At 35.7% G+C, this 26,373-nt stretch overlaps 1 protein-coding gene across 38 annotated transcripts in view; it reads right to left on the reverse strand.

Annotated features, from left to right (window-relative positions):
* The window catches only part of Rims1 (regulating synaptic membrane exocytosis 1), a 486,577-nt gene that overhangs the window by 48,393 nt on the left and 411,811 nt on the right, over positions 1-26,373 (reverse strand). For 23 of the 38 annotated variants that reach the window (XM_045157129.1, XM_045157099.1, XM_045157115.1 and 20 more), the window contains one exon: positions 18,111-18,346. The exons of 8 other annotated variants lie outside the window; for them this stretch is intronic. In XM_045157129.1, coding sequence (XP_045013064.1) covers positions 18,111-18,346 — 236 coding nt within the window. The remainder of the gene's footprint in view (positions 1-18,110; positions 18,347-26,373) is intronic. 7 more of the 38 variants (XM_045157119.1, XM_045157113.1, XM_045157111.1 and 4 more) reach the window with 1 other exon arrangement.

Raw genomic sequence — 26,373 nt, forward strand, 5'->3', positions numbered from 1 at the left:
GGTTCCAGGAGCTGCTGCTGAGATGCAGCATGAGGCAGGGCCTGATGCCCTGATAGGCTGAAAGAGCCTTTGGAAGATGGACCGTGGTTTGCATGAGGACCTGAAGATGTTTTGGATATACCAGGATTGTTTAAGGGCTACCATGGAGTGCACTGTTAGCCTGGAATGGAAGTCTTCCCTGGCTACTCTGTCCAGCTGGAGGGGCAGAATTCGAAAATCTGGAGACTGTTAGTGTCCGGTTGTACTGAACTTAAACTGCAGAAGTTTGATGTTTGTTTGATGGTGGTTGAGTTTGCATTGTTTTAATCTCTCCTTGTTATACATTATACCAGTTGAAGATATTTACTCTGTGTCTTCATATGTTAGAAGTGTTTAACTTGTTATAGGTATTAATATCTTAAATTGGTCAAGACTGTGGGGTCCTTTGAAATTGAACTGAGTACAATTTACAATGTGTGATGGTTATAAATGTATTGGGAGCCAGGGATGGAATGTAGTGATTTGAATAGATGGCCCCCAATATATTCAGTTTTTTATTGTTTGTAGTTTGCATCTTGCAGCCACCTGGCTGGAGGCAGTGTCACTGAGTGGATCTTAAGGTGTGGTGGTGGGTTTCAAATTTCAATCTAAAGATATGCAAAGTGTACCTAGGTGGAACTCATGAAGTGTGCTGGGTGGATTTTGGCTTTTGGCTTGTGCTTCTCTCTCTCTGCTTGGTCCTGTGAAAACAGGCCAGCTTCTTCAGCCATTATGGAACTTCCCCTGGATCTGTAAGCTTCAATAAATACCTTCCTCCATAATTGTGCTTGGTCTTGAAGTTCATCTCAGCAAACCTGAAGCTGTTTGCTACACAGGCTATACCAGGTGAAGGACTGAATATGGGAGCAGAGAGAAATACAAATTATAACTGTATGACTTCTCTTAGCTTCCATTTTTCCCTTTAAACTCTAAAATTAATTAATATATTAAACCATAGTTTCTTGCAGCAATCTCACAGAATGTTTTAGAGGGTTAAATATAATAATACACTTCAGGGATTTTACATATGACCAGTCACATAATACATAGTATAGGAGGCCAGGTATGGTGGCACACACCTTTAGTCCCAGCACTCAGGAGGCTGAGGAAGGAGGATCACTGTAGGTTTAAGGCTGCCCTGAGACTACATAGTGAATTGCAGGTCACCCTGCACCAGAATGAGACCCTACCTGGAAAAAAAGAAAAAGAAAATAGCGTACACTTAGCAAGAATTATATGTTTGTTTATTTTTAATTTTTGGTGCAGGCTTTTAAGGGCCTTATTAGCTCAGGTGGCCTTTAACTTTTGGTCCCACTCTGCACCCTACTAATTTTCAGCACACATCTGATAAATGCTGATTTTACATGTATCGATGAGCATATGTGCTAAACCATTTCTTCATGTGTGTATGGATGGTTGTACATGTGTAGGCAAATGTGTGTTTGTGAATGTACTATGTACGTGGAGGCCAGAAGACAACTTCAGGGGTCATCCTCAGAAACATTGTTTGAGAGACTCTATCACTGGCCTAGGACTGATCAATTAGGCTAGACTATCTGGCCAGTGAGCCCCAGGGGTCCAACTGTCTCTACCTCCCTGTGTCTGGAATTATAGGCATGTGGCTCTACATCCAGCATTTAAAAAAAAGATTTAATTTATTTATTTTAAGAAGAGAGAGAGAGAGAGAGAAAGAGAAGACAGAATTGTCATGCTTGTTTCTCTATCCACTGCAAAGGAACTCCAGATGCATGCGCTCCCTTGTGCATCTGGCTTACATGGGTACTGGGGAATCGAGTCTGTGTCCTTTGGTTTTGTAGGCCAGTGCCTTAACCACTAAGCAATCACTCCATCCCACACACCCAGCATTTTTATGTGTTCTCAGATCCTAAAGCTTATGAGGTCAGTACTTTTTCTCCTGAACTATTGACTGAGCCCTACCATTCTTGTTAGGTGTTCTTAGCTACTGAGCAAATTGTGGAGTGAACAGTGGAGATGCTTAGCAATGTATAAAAACTGCTGCCAGCAGTAAATGGGAATAACATTAGGCACTTAAATTTAGTGGGAGTGGGGGTATTTGCTAGTTTCAGGGATCACTCATTTAAAATTTAATATCTGGGAAAAGAAAGAGTATGTGATATGGCACTGAAAACAGTTTGCTGTCCTGTATGTAACATCTGAAATATTTGTGCTCCTGTAAAATTGTATTTGTTTCTCACACATTATTTTCTGGATGGGAAGAAAGATAATTACTAGTGACCCAAATTTATGGAATCTTTGAGGAGTGCCTCATATAAACATGTGTATTATACTTAACTTTAAAAGGCAATGCCTTCGGGAAACTTTCCTCTGTAATACATTTCTAGACTTTCCCAATATGATCAAGCCCTTATTTTAAAAGCTTTCCATAATTTTGCACTCAAATCTGATGAACATGAAAGGGATTTATAAACTATAAAGTTCTATAAAAAGAGAATATTTCTATGCCTGCTGCTATGTGGGTTAGAAAATGAGTTTGTCAACAACTCCCAGGCAAGGAAATGCTTTCTGTTTTTGTGCACCATGAAAAGCACTCAGTACCAAGTTTTTATGGAAAGAGGTTCTTCTCAAGTGCTTAGCTAAAGGGTATGTAATGAGAGGTAACTGTACAAATATAAAAGCAGAAAGAAAGAACAGGAAAAAATGGCATTGCCTTTAGTAACCTTGCTAAACCATTTACAGAGGAAAAGTATGTGCATTGTCTTGTGTTATCTGAGGCAGGGAATCTAGGGCGTCCTGAATCTAAAGACAAAAGCTCAGGCAATGGTGTCCGGGAGATGTCTGTCTACCCCCAGTGCCATCAGCAGAAGGGAGATCAGATCCACTTTGATTTGGGCCCTCTGGTCAGTCAAGTCACATGCAACTTGGAAATTAAAGTCAGTAGCTGTAGTAAAATTCTCTCATTTGCAGCAACATAGATGGGCCTAGAGTGAAATAAGCCAGGCATAGACAGACAAGTATCTCGTGAAATGAGAGCCAAATGAACAGATAAAAAGAAAGTAGAACAGTGGTTTCAAGAAGTCAGGAAGGGGAGAGGTGAGGGTGGACAGAAGAAGTTGGATGAAATGTAACAAATTATATTTGCTTAAGAAAAATAAAGGCTAATGTTCTACAACATAGTGGGGCAAGTACAGTTCATCATTTCTGTATATATTATTAAGAATCATAATGGAAGAGTTTAGGCTGGGAGGCATCCCTCACTAGATAAGAACATTCTTAGTATGCACAAGGCCTCGGGTTTAATAAAAATCCATATATAACAAAGTGAATCTGTGAGGATATCAATGTTAAGAAATAATAAATTTTTAAGGAAATGGAAATGGTAATTACAGTGATTATATCATAACCTACTATATGTATTACTCCCATAAATATATAAAATTTTGATGTATAAGCTAAAAGTTGGGAAAAGCTATACCTGCAATTAAACTTGGGCCAAATTCAAACATTAGTGAAAAAATATGTTTTATCATATGGGTCAGTTCATTTAAGAAAATGTTAACATTCAGAAATTTATTCAGGATATTTGTCCTTCAAAAGTTAGAGTAAAAACTTTAAATATAAAGAAATTATATAATATGACATGAAGACTGATGATTTTCCCCAACTGATATAATGCTTCTGAGAGTTTATTTTGAAAAAGCCAATCAGGAATACTACAGGAGAAGACACTGGTTACTAAGCATTACATTAACCTAAGAACTGAGCTGACAGTAATTTTTTAATCACTCCTACTCTGGTTTGCTTTTTTTCACTCACCCACTCAATAACTTTCAAATATATATTCCATTCAGTTCTTTCCCTTCAATTATTTGCTGAGGATCACAGAATCGTATACTACTCTATAATTAATCTTCATGATTTTTTTTTTTTGGTCTATTTCTTCCAGTTTTTCCTTTTTAGAAAAGACTGGATAATTGCTGGAGTGACTGTCATGAAGTAGAAGCTGTAAGGAGAAACTGGTACTTTTACCAGCAGGTGGCTCACCTTGGCATTGCTTTTCTCTGGGCTTTTCTTTCCTTGTGGATTTCTAATCGATAGACTTTCCTTTTTGGAACACTCTCACATAAGAGGCTTTGCATCTATTTTCAGCATCCTCAATGGGGGAAGACAACCAAAGATTTTCTTAAATTATTATTATTTTTTTTACTATTTCAAATTCTGAAAGATTACAAATATTAAATTAAGATGTCAATTGATTTTTGACTTTTCTTAGCTATTGTATTTCACATGATAACAAAAGTATCTCAATACACCTTAGGTGCTTCCATATATGTTTAGCTTTAATCTTTTTCATTTGTAATTTTCTTTTTTAAATTTTATTTATTTTTATTTATTTATTTGAGAGCAACAGAGAGAGAGAGAGACTGAGAGAATGGGCACATAGGGCCTCCAGCCACTGCAAATGAACTCCAGATCCATGAGCCACCTTGTGCATCTGGCTTACGTGGGTACTGGGGAATCGAGCCTCAAAACTGGGTCCTAAGGTTTCACAGGCAAGCACTTAACCACTTAGCCATCTCTCCAGCCCTCATTTGTAACTTTATAATTATGCTATGTTTACTCTTTATAACTTATCAAAACTTTATATGTTGTAAAATATTTATTTATTAGCACACATAGGGAGATAGACAAAGACAGAGCGAGAGACAGAGTGAGAGCCAGAGCGTGCACACGCGAGAGGGGCGGGGGTGGGGTGGGGAGAATGGATGTTCGAGGGCCTACAGCCATTGCAAACAAACTACAGATTCATATGCCACTTGGTACATCTGCCATTATATAGGTACTGGGGAATCAAACCTGGGAACTTTAGGTTTTCCAGGCAAGTGCCTTAATGGATATGATATCTCCCCAGCCAAAAACTTTATATTTTTGAAATAAGAGCAAAATGTATAGTCCCATTGGTAAAACATTCTACGGTTTTGAGTTTTGACTGTGAATGTCTTCATTGCCTTGCTTTTCTAGAATATAAAGCCTCCTAAGCTTCACTAAGACTGTGCCTAGTCATTCCATGTGTCACATTCTTTTGTTATAAAAACGAAATCCTGACAACATAATTGGTTTTGTAAGAAGTATCACAATGTGCTGGCCTGATATCAGCAGTTTGTTTCTCAAATAAGAATTTACTAGCTTATTTGTATCCAAGGAGCCTAAGTCTTTATTCCCCACCCTCCCCAAAAGGTAGTCTTACATTAACATCTCAGAGTGCTTCCCCTAATTATTTTTATATGGCTAATAGTGCTTTCATAAGGTTAATATAACACATTATTTTCAAGATAATTACTTCATCAGTAAATGAAGTAAAAACAATGTTGGAAAGTATAATATTTTTATAAATCATCACATAGTATTTCTCAAAAAATGTAAATATTTAGCTGTGCATGGTAATGCTAGCACCTGGGAGGCAGAAGTAGGAGGTTCTCTATGAGTTCGAGGCCATCCTGAGACTACATAGTGAATTCCATGTCAGCCTGGGCTAGAGTGAGACCCTACCTCGAAAAAAGAAAAAGTTTTTAGATTTTCTAAATGTTACTTTATTTTACTTTTATTCTAATGGTAAAGCAGTTATCAACAACAAACATTTATTTACTGTGTCAGAAATCTTAAAATGCTAGTTATCTTTTCTTATTTATAGAAGTGTTGATAGTTAAAAGACAGTAGAAATAACTGATAAGATATGTCCAGACAGCTGTTCAGGTGTTTTTTTTTTTAAGTCATATATAAGCAGAGAGAAAAGGAAGAAACAAGAGGTACAGAAATAACACAAAAAAATCGCTTCCCCACGTACTAAGTAACAAAACCCAGCACAGAAGCAATGCCTTTAAAGCTGATCCAGTAAGAAAAGATCACAATGTTAAATAAAATGCCCTGATAATTAATGATCAATTACCACCTGAGTATGATTTTCTGACCAAGCAAGTACTGTACTCCACCAAGACATTTACATGGTATTCTTCTGCAATGAAGGCATCATTATGCAAGTTTAAAAATACCTGGCACATGGGTACTAGCCTTGAGTAACTTTGAAGTTCATGTTATGACAAGACCTGTTAAGATATTTATAAGCAAAGTGAATTTAAACAGTAGCACATGAGAGTAAAATTTGTTTACAGGATATAAAGTGCTTTTTCCCTTGATGGTAAGTTGAAATATGTAACTGGCATAAACAAAAAGATGTATGTTAACATCCAAAATGACAATTTAAGGGGGCTGGAGAGATGGCATGGTGGATCAGGTGCTTGCCTACAAAGCCAAAGGACCCAGGTTTGATTCCCCAGTACCCATGTAAAGCCAGATGCACAAGGTAGCCCATGCATCCAGAGTTTGTTTGCAGTGGCTTGAAGCCCTGGCAAGCCCATTATCTCTCTCTCTCTCCCGCAAATAAGAAAATAAAATAGAAAGATGACAACTTAAGACCTTTCTAGGTAGAATGATTAGCAACTATGAGGATAGAATGAATGAACCTTCCATACATACCTTGAGGCTTGATGGAAGGAAAATGTGGCTGAAATATAGCAATAACTGAACCAAATCAGCTAGTCATGAGAAATAAAGAATCGTTTACTACGACAAATAAAAGCAGGCATTTTTTTTTTACCTTTTCTGTTATGAATATCTCATTGGTTTTACATATGTGCAATACCCCTTTCAAAACCGTAAGTTAAATTTTACCCAAATAATTTCAAACCTATGGACATCTCTGTGACCTGAATAACAGCAATTTCATAGAAGTACATGGATAAAGTTCAGGTTGGAGCGAGAGGAGTATCTTATAAAGAACAAAGAACACAGGAAGTTCTGCAAAGGCTCCTTTCCTTCAAGCAAGTGTGTTTGTGTCTAGAACAGGAATTGTGCTCAGAGCCACAAATTAGTTGTTAAAAGAAAACACAGTCCCTGGTCTCCTGCTGGGAAAATTAGGATTGAAAACAATATTTCCAGTAAGCAGCTAAATTAGGGCTATTTTTTTAGGGCCAATATTGAAGATTTGAAGATTATTTTCTTTTCAGGGCATACAATCCATTGTGGATATTCACTGTGTCTAAGGAGAACTGATGCTAATAGACATACAAAAATATAAGCAAGTTAGGTAAGTGGAAAACAGACAAAGTCACTCAAGTTGGGTAAATTCTCTCCTGCTTCCAAACAAAAGACAAGGTAGGCATTACCATTATTCACCAAGGTCTAGTATGTCACAGTGACTGAAGCTATAAACCTTCTTTCTGAAGGAGCAGATACTGAGCATTTTTGGCTTTGTGGGTCATACTCTTCTCATGCAGAATGAAAATGAAGAGATATGGCTATATTTTAATAAAATGTATTCTTGGATGCTAATACTGAATTTCTTATAATTTTCTTGAGTTATAAAACTTGTTCCTATTTTGATCAACTTCAACTATTAACACACAAAAAAACTGAATTTTAAATAATTAGGCATTAAAATAAGACCAAACAAACAAAAGCAAGCTTTGACCCCTAACTTAACACAGGAAAGTGTGAGCAGCAAGGTGGAGGGAGGGAGCTGAGAGAGAGGCAACCAAGGTCACTCTTGCAGATTTTCCCAATTTGAGGTGAACACACTTCGAGCTTCCATATACACCTTTCAGTAGGTTCAAGTGCCATTGACTGAGACCAGGGTTCAGTTTCCACTAGATCCTCAAAGGTGACTGGGCAGAAAGAGCTTTGAAAACGCTTGATTAAAAATTAGTTAATTTCCTCACACTTTAGATGTGAAGAATTTGTATTCCATGAGCTACTGCATACATAATATATAAATTAAAATATTTGCTGGATTAACCTGCTTTCAAACCCATTTATGAGTGACATCACTGGAATCTGTTATTTGCCTATTTCTATTTTATCTGGTTCTTCAAAATTATTAGAATTGTGTTTTGTTGTTGTTAACCATTTGTATAAGTCAGGTACTCTGCTAAATTGTTTATGATCAATCATTTCATTTGATTCTTATTGTAATCTTCTGAAATAGCTAAATCTTATTATTCTATTCACAGGGGATACTAGGCTCCAAAATGTCTTTTATTTCTTGGCTTTTAGAATCTCCTGTAGATACCTTTTCTCCTTATACTTTACATTTAGTAAGCAGTCACATTGATTTCAATAGCTTTTTATATGCTGATAACCTCCAACTTTCCCTTAAAAACCTGACCAGCCAATCTCTCAATCTCCATGCAGCTGGAATTTACTAATGTGTCCTTTTCCTGATAAGCATCAAATACCTTAACCTTTAACTTTCCCTCCTGAATACCAACTCTCAGACACAGAGGATTTATTTAAATCCCCATCTCTCAAGAATCTGTCAAGCTCATCCCAAATCCAACTTGACATTTCCTTCCTGCAATTTTTAAAATAAAGAACCACAAGGACCTTGTTAGAACAACAACAACAACAAAAATGGATAAACCTCTGGATGTTGACAAGAGTTATTTATATAAAGTGTTATCATGCTCTGTATACACACACTCAAATGGGATTATAGTGAAGTTGTTAAGAATATATTCTACTTCAATTTCTAAGAATTGTGTAGCATTGCATTAGCCCATGCCTTTCTAAGATGGTAACACAAATAACAAGGTGTTAAGACTGTTTTTAGGACTAGAGAAATTAGTATATGTGAAGAAAATAGAACCTTGGCTTACATGTAGTAATTGTACTATTAATGATAGGTATTATTACTATTAATACAAATTCATAAAATAATAGACAGTAATATATTCATGCATTCATAATGAATTTGATATTTATTGATAATATTACATGAGTTTAGTTCTGGCATGCTTAAATACAAAAAAAATTAATAAAATGTTTTAAAAATAATTGAATGAAGATGCAGTAAAATTGGTCACCAGTTTAAACATGATAAAACTGGTCATGTGCTTAACAATAAGTAGACAAATTTCTCATACTGTTGTTAGTTACCCGAAATTTTACACCTATTATGAAACTGAACTCATGCTTAAACATTATCTTAGTATAGCCAAAATAATTATCACCACATGCAATTTGTTAAATTTTTGGTATTATCCTTTAAAGGCACTTAATAGTTTTACTTATTCTCCAAGTTTCAGATACAAGTTTATTATAAAAACGATTTCTGTTCAAATCAATATTTTTATCAAGCCAATCTAGAAGTACATCTACATCATAGCCAAAGTCAAAATTTATAGTTCAGAGCAAGGAAAAGAACAAAAACAGAGGAGCTGGAGTGTGTTTGAAAATACTAGTCCTTATTAGGGCATCTTCTTAGAAGATGAGGTACTATAGCTGAATTGAATCTCTATTAACAGTAGTGAATTCCTCAGCCAGACAGCAACAGTAAATAAAAGAACCCATGCTTACATTCATTTGATGGTTTTGCAGATGAGAGATTCATTTTTGGCACCATTATTTTACGCTCAGGAAACAAAGAACATGAAACACTATGTTCCTTAGAGTGTTTTTCTGGTGCAGTTAAATGAATCAAATAAATGAGGCACGGATAAGGAATTTAGATGTAAGCAAGATTTTGATCCCCACCAGCTTTGTTGTTGAAAATTTGTTTTCTTTTTGAGGGGAGATACACATTATTATTATTATTATTATTATTTAGTACTTTCTGGCTTCTACTGCAAATAGCCAGTAGGTCCAAGAAATTTTTTCGTAAAAGCTTCACAGACTACCTTGGCCCTTTTCCCCAACAGCTATAAACTTACTCTTGTAAAGGTGAAGCAGAGAATCTTCACAAAGCAGGACTGCACTTAAAATAGACAGAACATCTTGGTAGGCTGGACTGCTTGGAAGGAGTCCTAGGGTGGATGCATACCATTTCATTTTCCTGTGGTAAACACAATGTGCTCTCCTGGCAGGTACTCACACAACTTACTTTATGATTTGCTTTCCCTATGTGACTGAGGAAGAAAACTGAATCAAGATTAGCAGGAGATTTGATATTTCCAGAATTTTCTTGGCTTTATTATTGTCTAGGGACATTCAGAAATTTAAAATAATACTTTAAACACACTGGGAAGTTATGTATTTCTTTGAGGTGTGAGTTATGCTAATACCATCAGTAAGCCAAGGAGAATTTTGTTAGTTTCTATTTGTAATTTAATTTTGGAAAAGGCATTATATGCTTTGGTGATACAGAAACTGATTGATTTACTTTTTTGAAATCAAATACTCATGAATCTATCTCAACTTTCTTAGACAATTTAGATTTTTATTGATACATTCTTGTAAAATATTGAACTGTGTATAATTACTTTACTTTTTGACCTCCTAAATGCTTCATTTGTTTGATAATAATGAAATGATTATTTAAATTAATAGGGATAAATTGCCAAAGGAAAATTTCAGAAACACATTTAAAAATCATATTGAAAATAAGAATAACGATTTGCTCATGGCAATCTTGTTGGTTAGGCGAGATAAAGGGCAGAATCTCAACTTTCTCAAGCAAGGAAAATATTACTTATTCTACCAAGTATAAAACCAAGAAATAAATTGTAGTGAAAGTGTTGAATTTTCAAAACAAGTACTGTAATCCAGTTAGAGCTGGAGGTATAGCCCATGGGCAGAGATGTGCTGAACATGCTCCAGCCACAAGCTGTATCCCAGGAATATATTAATAATAATCTAATCCATACCATCTTTTATCTAAGGGTATTGAATATGGTATTATTATCTCAGGGAATATTAAGAAGGACTTAAAGGTCTGGTTGTGTGTGTGTATGTGTGTGTATTACAGAGAGAGAGAAATTATAAAGTGTAGTACATTAAAGAATGTTCACCAAATGATAAGTTCCTAGATTGTATACAGCATAGGAAAGAAGGGCTGGCCACTTGATCCCTCTACTTTGTAATGCTGATCTTCTGAAAAAGAATTTCTTAATAAGAAACCCCTGTATGTTTTTTTTCCCCTGGACCCATCTTTGTGTCCAGACTTCTGAGACAGTGGTCACAGCCTCAACTGCCCTACTGCAAAGACCCTATAGTCCGTTGCTTGCCTCCTATGCAGACTATCTCCTGACCTTCACTTGCTCATGACAAGATCTCTGCCCCAATTCCAAAGTGAAGGTCGATGTGAGATGCTGGTTAGAGGGAGCCTAAGGCACATAAAGAGGACAGTGAGGTGGACTTCTGCCTGAGCCAATTCCTGTGCCACACTGAGGCACACTGCAGCTTCACCTCAGAATACTCCAAGATGTCACTCCCCTTGCAACCATTCCTTCTCCTTGTTCATTAATTCTTTCTCTAGATCATGTCCCCTAGATCTAATTTCTATATAATTCCTTCCTTAGTAATTGTCCTTGAATGTGGGGCTTCACCTTTCACCTCGTCATCTGCAGAACCTATCTCTGCCCGAGCTCATTTCATTCCATTTGTATAGTGACTTCTCCATGTTGAGCCATAATTTCCTATTCCATCCACTCTATTTGTCTCCACTAGTCTTACCCACAGGGTCTTCCTCTCTGGTTTCCTGAATCTGCTTAAGGTTTAAGTTTCCAGTACAGCAACTCCCATTCTTCTCCTTTTCTAGTTAAGAGTACCCAATCATCGAGACAGCAAGGTCCCTTTCAGGGCTAAAGGCCTAGGCTCCACCCCAACTGTTTTCCCAACTCAGCTCTTTTATTTTAACTTGTTGGCAATACCAGAGGTTGAACAGAGGGTTTTGCCCAGGCTAGAGAAGCTCTCTACTTTTGAGTGACAGTATCTGGTATAGTCCTTCCTCCTCTCTCCCCTTTCCTCTTCTCTCCCTTACTACATTTTAACAATTACTTTAAATAAGGTCTCACTAAATCTTCCAGATTGACTTTGAACTCTGTGGTGGTTTGAACAGAATAGATGGCCTCAGTATATTTAGTTCTTTATTGTTTGTAGTTTGCATCTGCTGGCTACCTGGCTGGAGGCAATGTCACTGGGTGATCTTGAGGTGTGGTGGTGGGTTTCCGATTTCAATCTAAAGATATGCAAAGTGTGCCTAGCTGGAGTTCCTGAAGTGTGCTGTGTGGCTTTTGACCTTTAGGCTTGTACTTCTCTCTCCGCCTGGTCCTGTGAAGGCAGGCCAGCTTCTTTTGCCATTTATGAAACTTCCCCTGGATCTGTAGGCTTCAATAAATATCCCTTCCTCCATAACTGTGCCTGGTCTGGAAGTTCATCTCAGCGAACCTGATGCTGTGTGCTACAAACTCATTCTGTCACAGAGGCAGACATGAACTTGTTATCCTCCTGCCTCAGCTTCCCCAATAGTTGACATCAGACACTTAAACCTCAAGACTTGGCTCCAATATATCTCTTCTAAATCATTTGCTATAGACAAGCTATTCATGGAGTGGAATTAGTTTACTGAAATGTCAAAACACCTATGGCCTTGACCTAATACTTTTTCCCCTTCTCTTTTCCATAAAGTTGTTAGATTTTAAAAAAATATATTTTATTTATTTATTTATTTGAGAGAGAGACAGAATGGGCACGCCAGGGCCTCTAGCCACTGCAAACAACTCCAGATGTGTGTGCCACCTTGTGCAGTTGGCTTACATAGGTCCTGGAGAGTCAAACCGGGATTCTTTGGCTTTGCAGGCAAACGCCTAAACCATTAAGCCATCTCTCCAGGCCTGGATTTTTTAAATTTCCATAAAATTACTAATAATTTCTTGCCTCAGGGATTTCTGAAGAACAGAGGGAGCTCGAGGCAGTGACTCATGTCTTTGTAAATGCCCAACTTTAAAATAGATAACATTAAATGTGTCAGATGAGAAAGAGAGAAAGAGAAGACCAAGTGTATTTTTTTAAGTTCAAATTCTTCTACTTAGGAATGAATGTGGTAATTTTCAAGTTACTGGAATTTTTCTGCTTATTCATGTGAGACATTTTTTTATTTCAAATTTGTGTGCTTTACTGTGTTCACAAACATGGCTCCCAGATTGTGTGTTTTCAACAATTGACAGTGAAGTAATAGAGCTCAGCAGAGGAATGTCAAGAGGAAAAAAAATACTGGTGAATATTGAAATGAAAATGGGCAACTTTTTGGTACAGTCATGAGAGGAAGGATAGGAGGCTGGGCATGGTGGTACATGCCTTTAATCCCAGCAATTGGGAGGCAGTGGTAGGAGGAACGCCTTAAGTTTGAGGCCACTCTAAGACTACATAATGAATTCCAGGTAAACCTTGCCTACAGTGAGACCATATCTAAAAAAATCAAAGGGTGGGGAAGGAAAAGAAAGGCAGAGAGGAGACACATATTGAGAGAGGGTAAAATAAATTTCAATGAAATAATATTGGAAAGGGGCTGAAAAAATGGCTTAGAGGTTAAGGTGCTTGCCTGCAAATCATAACAACCTGGATTCAATTCTCCAGTACCTATGTAAAACCAGATAGCCAAAGTGGCACATGCGTCTGGAGTTCATTTGCAGTTGCTGGAAGCCCTGGCATCTCTCTTTCTCTACTTTCAAATAAATAAGAAAAAAATATATATATATATAAACGTTGGAAAGGTACAAAATATCTATTATTAAAGAAGCGAAGAAGTGTTTTTTAGCACATACTTTATTAGCACATTATATATGTATTTTTTTTGTATATTTTTTATTTACTTATTTGAGAGTAACAGAGAGAAAGAAAGAGGCAGACATATATAGAGAGAATGGACGCCCTAGGGACTCCAGCAACTGCAAACAAACTCCAGATGCATGTGCCACCTTGTGCATCTGGATTATGTAGGTCCTGGAGAATCAAGCATCAAACTGGGGTCCTTAGGCTTCACAGGCAAGTGCCTAACCACAAAACCATCTCTCCAGCCCTAGAACATTACATTTAACTCCAGCTTGTTATAATCATGTAACATAATTAAAAAGCTGGCTTTTTTTTTTTTTTTTTGTATTTTTCTTTTTTGAGGCAAGCCTAACAGACTGGCCTTTTTGTTCAAATGAGAGAGAGCAAGAGCAAGAATGAGAGAGAGAGATTTGGCATGCCAGGGCCTCCAGCCACCATAGTCAAACTCCTGAAGCAATGAGCCACTTAGTGGGCATGTGCAACTGTGCACTTGCCTCACCTTTGTGTGTCTGGCTAACGTGGATCTGAGGAGTTCAATATGGATCCTTAGGCTTTGCAGACAAGCACCTTAACTGTTAAGCCTTCTTTCCATACCTCCAGCAATATTTTTAATAATAAATGGATAATAATTATAGAGACTGGTAATATTTTCCTTCATAGACGTATGATCCACAAAATCTTATTAGTTTGTTAGTTAGTTAGTAAAACTACTAAGGAAAAATCCTTAGCAGTGCATGATAAACTTTTACTAGATGTCAAAACACAGTCATTTGCCCACTTCACATGTGTTGTAGCCTTGGGATGTGCAGATCTTACCAGGTTGTCTTTCCACTCCCTTAGCTAGCATACACAACTAACACTGGATTTTATGTTTGGCAATTTACACACTTTAACCTGTAGCTATTTGTTTCATGTATATTTCAATTGTGAAGTATTTTCATCTTCAAAATAATGATCTTATCCTTTCATTGATTATAGCCAATAAAGGGATGAACTTTCAGAAACACATATATACATTTGTGATTTAGGAGTGTATGTAGAAAAGCTCTACAAATATACCCACAGTTATTAGTATTATTCACTTAGATAAATTGTTTATATTCTTTGGATATTTATTTCTGTGAATTCAGCTGTGTATGCTGAGATTATTCAAATAGATTTATGGACTCTTTTCAATACTACCTTCATTTACAAGTAAGAAGAGAATTATTACTGAAGAAATATCACATAGCATACAAGTGTGGAGGAGACACATTGTCATGTCACATAAGTTGAATCACTGAACTAACATAAACATAATCTCCCTTTCATTCTCTATCCAGCCATGTTTTTCTAAAGTTTCATTCAATTAAAAATATTTCTGGACTAAAAATATTGTTTTCCTTTACTACTTCACACGCTTTCAGTATGATTCAGATACTCTTTGTTGAACAGAGTATTATCTGAGAAGCCAAAAAGCTAACTTGTATTGGTACCCAGATACATTGTTTGGAAATGCCCTTGTTTGTTCCATTATTCTAGTTTAAAAAAAACTGTAGTAATAAATATTATTTCTACTTTGTGCATTGGGCTATAGTGGTGATTTAAAAATGTTATTTATAGCTGACAATGGTGGCATATGCTTTTAATTCCACCACTTGGGAGGCAGACAGAAGGACTGTTATGAGTCCATGGCTATCCTGAGACTATATAGTGACTTCCAGGACAGACTCAGCTGGAGTAAGACCCTACCTTGAAAAATAAAAAATAAAAAAAAGTTGTAATTAAATATGCTATAAGAATAAATGCAGGTAATAGACATTATAGAAGACATGCTAAATGACACATTATATTCCTTAATATAGAATATTAATCATATATGAAATAATATAATAAAACAACAAATTTATATTTACTCATGCAGTAAATACAATTATATAATACATAGTTTATTATGTTTCTTTTTCTTGATGTTTTTAATCAAATAAAAACTTAAAAAATATATAATCCTCTCCTAACACCATCCTTTGTCCCCTCCTCACATCCCTCCACTCAAGCCCTACATTTTTCTTAGTATGAGCTCTTCTATATTGATGTCTTTTTTTTCACTCCTCCATCATCCACAGCAACTTGTTGGTGGGGCCAGTATTATGTAGATACTGATAGCTGTGACACAATCATTAATAAGATGACCAGTTTATGACTTTGAAACAGTTTTCTAAGCCACTTTTCTCCGATCTTTGGCTCTTGCATTCTTTTACTTTTTGGAATCAGAGAATCTTCCAACCCCAGTACTTCATCCTGTTCGCAACTGAGCTCAGCTTCTGCATAAAACTGGGACATCTCAAGTATATACTGATACTGAGTCCATAGCATCCTCATCATTTATGATTTCAATTTTGTTCTACATTGCCCAAGTATAAGAAATAACTTATAAGCTTGCTACATGTGCACCTTGAGGATTTGTTATTTTATTTTTAAAAATAAAACACTTTATAAAAATGTGACACTATCCCTTCCTACCACCTTCCTTCCCCTCCCTCTTATACAAACCCCCAATGATAACCCCTTTTACCCCTACAATTCCCTTTAATATTGAAGTCTCCTTTTTGCCTTGTTCCATCATCTGGACAACCTACTCTGTCTAATATCATGCAGGTCTTGTGCAGATAACACAGCCACTGTGATGGCATGAACACACTGGCCGTTTTATGTCTGGGAGACTGTTCCCTATCAATCCTCCCCATCCTTTGGCTCTTGCATTCTTTACTATGCTCTTTAAAATGTTGAAATTAATTTTATTTGGGTCCTAGGTACAATATACACATTTAAGTATATTGAGGCTATATAAAAATCAACAGGGCAAATTAAAGTTTATTTCTAAGTGATTCACGTTTTCCCAATTTTGAGACATCTTTGCATGATCCAGGGTGTCTTATGTTATCCTTCCAAGAAGCTGACAAGGAAAGCCTTGAATTAAAGATTGTTACATTAAGTATTTAGCTTTCATACTAAGCACAATAACCAGGTTGTTTTAGCAAACATCATTAATCAACTGATACTATGACACAATCTTCTACAACTGTGTAATCACTTAAGAGGGCACCCTGAAGTACCTCACTGGTCCAATGTTAATGGTTTCATTGTGTGGCTAAAACATTCACATCACTTGACTTGAAATCAGAAACCAGGAAGCACCCCCATAGTAAACAAGAATAACACAATCCAAACGAAATGCACCTCCAATTCTGTTCAAAAGAAACCCCACACTGAAGAAGACAATTGATCTTATCAACAAACACAGCAAAGACTTATCTTACTGGGGTCAAAGGCATGTTACCTAACATAGGCTTACTCACATATCCTATGATTTTTTAAGGCAAAAATCTGAAATAAATTGTTGTATGTGCTAATTTAACTTTAAAATGGCTTCAAATTCCCTACTTCTAGTTTATTTGTCAACATATCCGGAGTGAATATTTTAAATGGGTAATCTCCAGAATTCAGAATAAACTATAAGAAGAGTTTTACAAATCCTTTCTGACATAAGTAAAACTACTGAAAAAGGCTCTTACTACTAAAGAGCAGAAAATAGAACTAGCAGTTGTAAGAGGAGAAACAGGTACAGAAAAAAATTAATTTACATAATATGATATCAAACATTATAGCAATTTTATTCTATCATATTTTATAATATGAAAGTTATCAATATTTTTATCTATGCATATATGTTATATATACATATGTTTGTGCATATATGCGTGTATATATATATATATATATATATATATATATATATATATATATATACACACACACATACATACATAAAGTGTTTATATATTCCTTCAAGACAAAAAGCATTTAAGATTTATAAACATATATACACACAGATTCCTTCAGGACACAAAGCTTTTAAAGTTTGTAAGCAGTAGAAAATACTGGAAACATAAATTTATATTAAAATATTATTCTTTACATGAATTCACTGACCCATTTTCTATAAGTAAAAACTGCTTCTGGGTTTGCACTGGCACTGGAACTATAACAAAGACAGTTCAATTATATTCACACAGTACCCTGAAGACTATACTTCAAGTTGCACAACTGACCTCCTTTTCCATAAAAAAAACCAACATAGGCATAGCTTAAAAATTATAGCTACATGATTTATGGAACACTTATAAAGTAAGCAATTGTTTTTATTCTTGTACATGAACCAATTTGGATCTCCAATACTTCTTTGCATTTCCTTACATATTTGTAAACATGGCTTACATTTTCTACCTTAAGGAAAATCATTTGATCATTTTATAGATTATCAACCAATACCTATTTCAGAGAGATGCATGAAAAAAAATTATACAATTAACAGATTTCCCGAAACAGAAAAAAAGGCATTTTTTTGTTTGTTTGTTTTGGCAAATGGGGGCAGATTATGTGTGCAATCCTGCCACACATCTTAGCGTGACGGTCACGGCTTTAGTTTTTCTAGCAAGAATCTGAATGGCCACGTTGAACGAGTTGCTCACCTGTTTGGCTCAGTTGAGATGTGCTTCTACTCCTTCGAGACACTATGGCGACCACTTTGGCACTCAGGCTGGACCTCCGTTTCTTTCCACCTGCTCCAACTGTACCCACGGCCGTGTCCGACTGGCTACCATCATTATGCTCCAGTGTGTACATCTCTCCACTTACACTGGTGCTCTTCGTGATGGCTCTTCCTGAAGTCCCCATCCGTCTGCCTTGCATTTTGGGGGTAAATGAACTATATTTACAAAGTAAAAACATATATGCGTCCATAAATTACAGGTCAGCATACCTGAAACTCTAAATTTACTTTTGAAATTATCCAGGCATTTTTTTTTTAGGGGAAAAAAAAGCCAGTTGAGTCATAAGCCTATGGCTATATTTTCAAGTCATGTAACTCTCTCATCATATTTGTATTGCATAGCTTAAAACAATGGCATTTCAACACAGAATGAGCCATATACTTTTTTTTTTAAAAGAAAGTAAAAAGAAATACAATTCTCTACATGGGGTGGTAATTGTTGATGACCCATGACTATCTTAATTTTATTCTTCTTTACAATATTTACAAACACAGACTCACATGGTCCTCCTTCCTTGTTGATTCTTATATTTCTTCTTTTGAAGTACAAAGTATACATTAGCTAATGAATTATTTAATAGCTACCTTGATCTATTCTGTGATTCAGCATAAGTCATGATTAATACTACAAATGATAGAACAAAACATATTGGAGTTATATAATTTATTTGTGGTCACATAATAATGGGGTTTCAATTATAAACAAGATTAGTTTGAGTTCTGAGACATGGAAAGAAATGGTGAGGAAGACCAGGAAAATTTGTCCTTATGAATGTTCATGGATTATGAAATAAAAATTGAGACATTAGGATTGGAGAGATTTCTCAGCAGTTAAAGGTGTTTTCAAAGGCTGATGGCCCAGGTTTGATTTCCCACTATCCATATAAAGCCAGAAGCACAAAGAGGTGTAAGTGTCTGGATGTTGTTTGCAGTGGTAGGAGGCCCTGGTGTGCTGATTCTCTCCTTTTTCCTCTCAAATATTTTAAAATAAAAGAAATTGAGACTTTATTCTGATATAAGTAATTCCTATTTTAAAATTAAAAGAAAATAGTTGCAAGGAAATAGAGAGAGAGAGAGACAGAATGAGGGCGAACAAAAAGAATGGGCATGCCATGGACTCTAGCCACTGCAAACAAACTCTAAATGCATGAGCCCCTTGTGAATCTAGCTTACGTGGGTACTAAGAGAGTAGAACCTGGGTCCTTTGGTTTCGCAGGCAAATGGCTTAACTGCTAAGCCATTTCTCCAGCCCATAACTCCTACTATTATTCACAACTACAACACTTCAGCTGAGCAGCATCAAAAGTCAAACCTAGGGCCTTACACATAGTAGTCAAGCACTCTTCCATTTACCCATACCTCCAGGACTCAAAGTTTAAAGTCCTTTTAAAATCTCATATATTTTTGCTCTGCATTCTAATTAGCTTCTTTCAAACAGATGTGGATATTTTGTATGACCAATCCAAAACTATTTCCTTTGGAATATGCAATATTGACTCCAATAAACCATTTTTTTTCTGATATTATCATCATTTTCTTGTGTATCTTCAATAATTTACTTGAATGCATTGCCTAAATTTTCTATCTCTATTAAATCTACTGTCTGCTTTTGTACTAATATGTTTGATCAATTATGCTAGTGAGTATATAAAAATTGTTACCATTTCATGAATTTCAGAAACATAATATATATTCTCAAACACTTATATCTAAGATGATATCAATAGATTTTAATCTATTATCTGTATTATATATATTGTATATTATATATAATATATATGGTTACTGAAAACTTATCTTGATTACTTTTTACTTCACAAAATAAGGTATCGCTCCATTGCTTTCATAAAAATGGAATTCTATTATAGCTCTCAATTTGCATTTAACAATCAAAACACCAAAACCCTGTTGGAAAATTTGTAACAACATTCTTGAGGTTAGGGGAGAGTTTAAAGTTATAGAGAAATGTCTTTTTTAAAAAGTATATCTTGGGCTGGAGGGATGGCTTAACAGTTAAGTTTGCCTGCAAAGCCAAAGGACCCAGGTTCAATTATCCAGGACCCACATTAGCCAGCCGAGCAAGGAAGCGCATGCATCCAGAGTTTGTTTGCAGTTGCTGGAGGCCCTGGCACATCCATTGGTCTCTCTCTCTCTCCCTCTTCTTCTGTTAACTAACTAAATAAAAATAAAATATAAATTAAAATAAATCCAAAAAATATATTTCATTTTTATTTATGAGAGAAAAAAGAAAGACAGAGGAAGGGAGGTTAGGAAGGGAGAGAAAAAGAGAATATGGGGCCTCTAGCCACTACAAATAAACTCCAGATTCATGTACTACCATGTGCATCTGGCTTATGTGGTTCTGGGGAATCTAACCTGAATTCTTAGGATTTGCAGATCAGTGCCTTAACCACTAAGCCATCTCTCTCAGCCCAATAAATGTCTTTTTTTGAATCACATTTTAAAATCTTTTCTCCCATGGATATTTAAAAATAATTCAGTGCTCAGAAATATAGGCAAATGAGTGTTTTGCACAAAACACATTCACTTGATAACTATTACTGGGAGATTAAGTTGAGAAATAGGGTTAAGTGATTTGTAAAGAAATTTTGAAACATTTTTTCTTGAAGCAAGAAATACTGATTTAAATGCTTAAATTATTATAATATGAAAATATGGAGTATTAAAAATAATTTAGAGAATTATAATCATCAATGATATACAATCAGAAAATTTTCTATTTTCACTTCTTTCTGCCTAGCAATTGAATTATCCATACTGAGTTCAAAGTTTAAGTTTTTACCATAAATATACCTTCTTTACCTTTCACTTAGTCTACTTCTATTGCCTGAGAAAGGTATCCTATCACTAATGCTTGCCTGAGTCTGTGTTCAATACCTCCTTTATAAAGCTTGTTGGGGTCTCTTGGGCCTCAGACCTATTTGTTAGTTCTTTATTTTCTATTTTGTGCTAGGAATATTAAGAATGTGATGCTATACTTCAGTATATACCTGCCCATCTTTAAGTTGGTATGACTGTCTTCCCACTACTGAATGACTTGATATCTGAGTGAGAAAAGACAAAAAAAAAAAAAAAACAAAAAAACTCACTTTTCAAAACCAAGCACACAAAGACCCTCCTTTTTCCTCTGACACCCTTCCCTCCCAGCTACCAACCTTTGTACTAAAATCTCTCTTCAAGGAATGATCTCTGTATCCTCCCTGCCTCTGCACCTGCGTCAGGCTTCTTTCTACCACTTCATTAAAAACTTTCTTCAAACAGTCACCAATCTGGCATAGTGGAGTGCTCAAAAGATTACAGTTGTATTCACCTATAGTATATTGTCCAGTTTGGAATTTATCTTAGCAGTCTTACCCCCCCCCCCAGTGTATGTGCGTGCATGCGTGATCACATGAGTTCCCCAGATTATCCTTAGAATTAGCTTGTCATTCTGTTGGTTTCCTCTCTAATGACTTAATTAAAACTTAAACATTTCACATCAATGTTTTCTAATACTTAGGTCTTCAACTTGAAAATTTTGTTTTGAGACTGTGGAAGTCCCACTAAATGTGTCCAAATGGATGACTGAGCTGATTCAGCTGTGATGTCTGAGAAGGGCACTAATGGCCTCTCAGCACAGACTGCCTTTGCTTTGCTTTCCGATCTGCTTCTAAGACACAACCACACATCTGTTTCCTTTTAAATAATTTTGATTTCTGACATAGTATATGGATTTATTGTGTATGTAGTTCTGGTTCTTGAATAGTTGGCCTCTTTTTTTTCTTTGTTTGCAGTAGTGACAACCAACTTTATCTGCAATTGGATTTATGGATGGCAGATGTCAATGATGTGTCTAAAATTGGGTTGCAGGTGACAGAAAACTGGCTTGTTAGCCTTTTCTGCAGTTTATTTCCATGCTACTAAAAACTCATGTCAATCAAAAGAAACTATCTTATGAACAGCAATAAAAGAATATTCCTCTTGTAGAGTATGAGGCTAAATGCCTATGTTGATTTTGGCCCTATGGCAGAGTGGTAATATGTAAGTGTATAATAATTTTCACTAACAGTACCCTTCTCAATTGATAATTTAAAAGAAAAAGTTTTGCTTTGTATGTACCCTTGGTGGCTATATGAGTAGACAAATATTAGATCACAGGGTGTCTGAATAGAGATTCTGATTGACCTCTATAGAGTAATGCATATATTTATGATTCTAACACAAAGTATTGAAGAATCTCAATAGAAAAAAAATTAAACTTCTAATATGTTGATTCACACAGTGCTCAGTACTGCAATATCTCTATCACACCTTCAAAGGTTCAGGGTCTAATGTGGAAGAGGTGGCAGAAAGAATGTAAGAGCCAAAGGAAGGGCAGGACTCCATACAACATGCTTCCTCCAGACACAAAATGGCCTGGATATACATGGCCTCACAGTGCCTGACACTACCTACACAAGACAGATCATAAGAGCAGGAAAAGATCATGACATCAAAATTAAAGAGTTGAGATGGTGAGGGGGTATGATGGAGAATGGAGTTTCAAAGGGGAAAGTGGGGGGAAGGAGGGTATTACCATGGGGTATTTTTTATAATCATGGAAGTTGCTAATAAAAATTTGGAAGAAAAAAAAGAATATACATTTTTTTTGAATTATAAGAATTTTAAATATTTATTTATTTTCAAACACAGAGAGAAAGACAGACAGACAGAGAGAGGGAGACAGAGAATGGGTGTGCCAAGAACTCTTGCCACTCAAACAAACTCCAGATGCCTGCACTACTTTGTACATCTGGCTTTATGTGGGTACTAGGGAATTGAGCCTAGGGCCATCAGGCATTGCAAGCAAGTACCATAACCAATGTGCAATCTCTTCAGCCCTTGAATTACAACAATTTTAGTAGAAGACATGAAGTCAACAAAATTGAGATACCAAAGAAGTTTGATAATTTTAGATAAATAGGTTTATAAAAACCACAGTAAGATATCACTTTGCATGAGTTACATGGGCTTAATACAAAAAGTATATTAATGAGTACTGATAAGAATCTGGACATATTAGAATTCTTAACATTTCTCATGGGAATATCAAGTTATATTGGTTCTTTGGAAAGCTTTGGTAGCTCAGTTAAATACAGTAAACTTAGAGCTCCTTGGCTCATCAATTCCACTTAGAAGTTCTCATATGACCTAGAAATTTCACTCCTAGGAATTCAAGAGAATTGAAAACATCTGTCCATAGAAACACATATATGGATATTTAAATTAGCATTATTTTTAACATTTAAATGGAACCAACTGAAATGTCCATCAATTAATGGGGTTATAAATTGAAGTGTACCTGCACAATGGAACATTATCAGCCATAAAAGAATTAAGTATTGATAGATGTTCAAGTTAGATGAAGGTTAAAACAACCTATGTGAAAGAAGCCAGAAAGAAAAGCCTACATAAGGTATAATTCCATCTAAATGGAGTGCCTAAATGTCAAGTACAAAGAAGTAGAATATAGACATGTGATTACACCAGGCTAAAAGAAAACGAATCTGGATGATTGCTCCTAAGCATGGGTTTCATTGACGGGGTTACAGAATGTACACAATTAGATAGTAGTAATGATTGTTTGCACTAAAAATTACTGAATGGAACATTCCATGAATGAATCTTATGGTTTGTGGATACACCACAGCTTTTGAAATCAAGAGCTCTGTGTCTTTTCCTAGACTTTATCCCTGTGACATATACTGTATTGCACACACAGCTTCATTTTATCTAGGTTAGTTTTCTTTGGGATTTCTTTTTATTTATTTATTTATTTATTACAGATAGAGAAAGAGAAAGAGAAATAGAGATAGGGAGGGGAGGAGAGAGAGACAGAGAGAGAGAAAGAGATGGGCACACCAAGGCCTTCAGCTGCTCCAAATGAATTCCAGGTGTATGGGTCACCTTGTGAATCTGGCTTATGTGGGTTTTGGGGAATCAAAACTAGATCCTTTGGCTTTGCAGGCAAGTGGCTTAATCGCTAAGCAATCTCTCTAGCCCATTGGGATTTCCTTATGAGCATTTACCGTAGGGTTTTACATACTAAAGGAATTAGTATTACTTCCAATAATGATTGAAGATTATGATATGCCATCATTATAATATCATAAAAATAAACTATAATTATGAAAAAAAGTTGTGATATCAATAGTGTGTAATATGTAGAGCCAGACTTGCAAAGTCTACATGTGAAACTTGTTGAATACTTTCCATAGATTTAGGAATGCATGTGGAGTGGAGGCACATGCATGCATGCATGCACGTGCGTGCGTGTGTGTGTATACCCACAGAAACCTACAGGTCTATCATGACTTCATGGCAAAACTATAGATACATAATATAAGGTGTAATAAACAAATAAAGGTACAATACACAAATGTTCACAATACTGTTTACAAAACTGTTAAATTTAATAAAAATATTTAAGCTCTATGCTTACATTTGAATAAATAAGGTATTAATCATACTTTCAACTGGGTGATCAATATTAAGTAGCCATACCTGGTATTTAGCTAATTCCCAGGAATGATAACACAGAGACCAATAACTGATACCTAAGATGTATCAATACCTCCAAAATGTGTCTACTAGAATCAGTTTGGTAAGAAGTAGCAGCCAACACTGAGGAATGTATTCAAAGTAGATCAAAATATCGATCTGATCAGGCCAGGCCTTCAGAGTACTGGTCTCTATGTACTTTTCATTGAATATCAATCTCTCTCTCTCTTTCTCTCTCTCTCTCTCTCTCTCTCTCTCTCTCACACACACACACACACACACACGTGGTTATTTCTACATTAGGTTTTAAGCATTTTTCAGTATTGTGTCCCAGCACATTTAGTTACGTTGTTCCTGGGCCTAAGATGTATTTGTGGACATTTCTTGTCATGTGAGCATAGTAAATGTGATAGAATTTTGTAAATTCAATTTTTTATGGTTTGTCACTAGGAAATAAAACAATTATTTTTGTAAATATGACCTTGAGTGCAATGACTTTGCTGAATTAATTAAGTATAGCAGTTGCATTTCAGATTCTTTCGGATTTCAATATGCATAATCATATCAACTGTCAATGACAACTTTAACTCATCTTCAGTCTCATTTTTATTCCTTCGTTGCATTTTGCTTCACTGTTATGTTGTAGAGTCCAACAGTTGCTAGTGCATCTGAATACTGTTAAGTAGTAAATTTGTGAGTGGCTTCAGTAAGGAAGTGCTCTATACTTCACTATTAGTTACTCTTCGGATTATTTCAGATAACCTTTAACCTCATAGTAAGAAAGAACTTTTCTGCATTTCCTGAAATGTGATTTGTGTGTCTGAAACAGGGTTCCACATGGTAGCCCAAGCTGTCCTGGATCTCACTATGTATCCAAGACTAGCCTCAGACTATTGGTAATCTTCCTGCCTGAGACTCCAGAATCTAGTTATTTGACATATAAACCACCAAGCATGACTCAAAGATTACATTAAATCATAATGGTGTGATGAGTTTTACATATGTTTCTAATCTAATTCTATTAGTTGGGTATTAGGTATCCACTGAGATGAATATATGGTTTCTTTAAATCTGTAATGAATTGCATAAGTAGAATGTTAAATCAACTTTGTCACTTTTGTATACATGGAACAAAACCCAAACTGCTTTATTTCTAATGCATTCTCATATTCATATCTTCATTCCAGCAATCTCTCTCTCTCCATAAATTGAACTTGCTGAAGTTTTATTTAAGAGAGCTTTGACTATTTTAATAATAGTTGGTGACCTGGTTTTCCTGTCTCATACATAACATCCTTAGCAAAGTTACCCAGGGCAGACTGTCTTAAAAAATGTTCCTTAGTCTCTCTTCTTTTCATTATTTAGATCATTCTTTAAATGTTTTAAATAATTTACAAATTTTTTGCTGGGTCTGGAGTTTTATTAATGGAAAGGTCTAAAAATAACAATTGTAGAATTACTTGTTTTTTTTTTAAACAAAGATAAAGCTCTGTGATTTTCAAAACTTATCTTTATGTGAGTTTTAGTAAGCTATAATTTTCAAGGAACTTGTACAGTAGGGAATAGCTCTTTTGTGAAGGGCCAACTGGTGAATATTTTTTGCATGGTGGTGATAATGACTGTTGCAACTAAATCAACTTTCC

The sequence above is a fragment of the Jaculus jaculus genome, chromosome 8 (assembly GCF_020740685.1).
Source record: "Jaculus jaculus isolate mJacJac1 chromosome 8, mJacJac1.mat.Y.cur, whole genome shotgun sequence".
NCBI lineage: Eukaryota > Metazoa > Chordata > Mammalia > Rodentia > Dipodidae > Jaculus > Jaculus jaculus.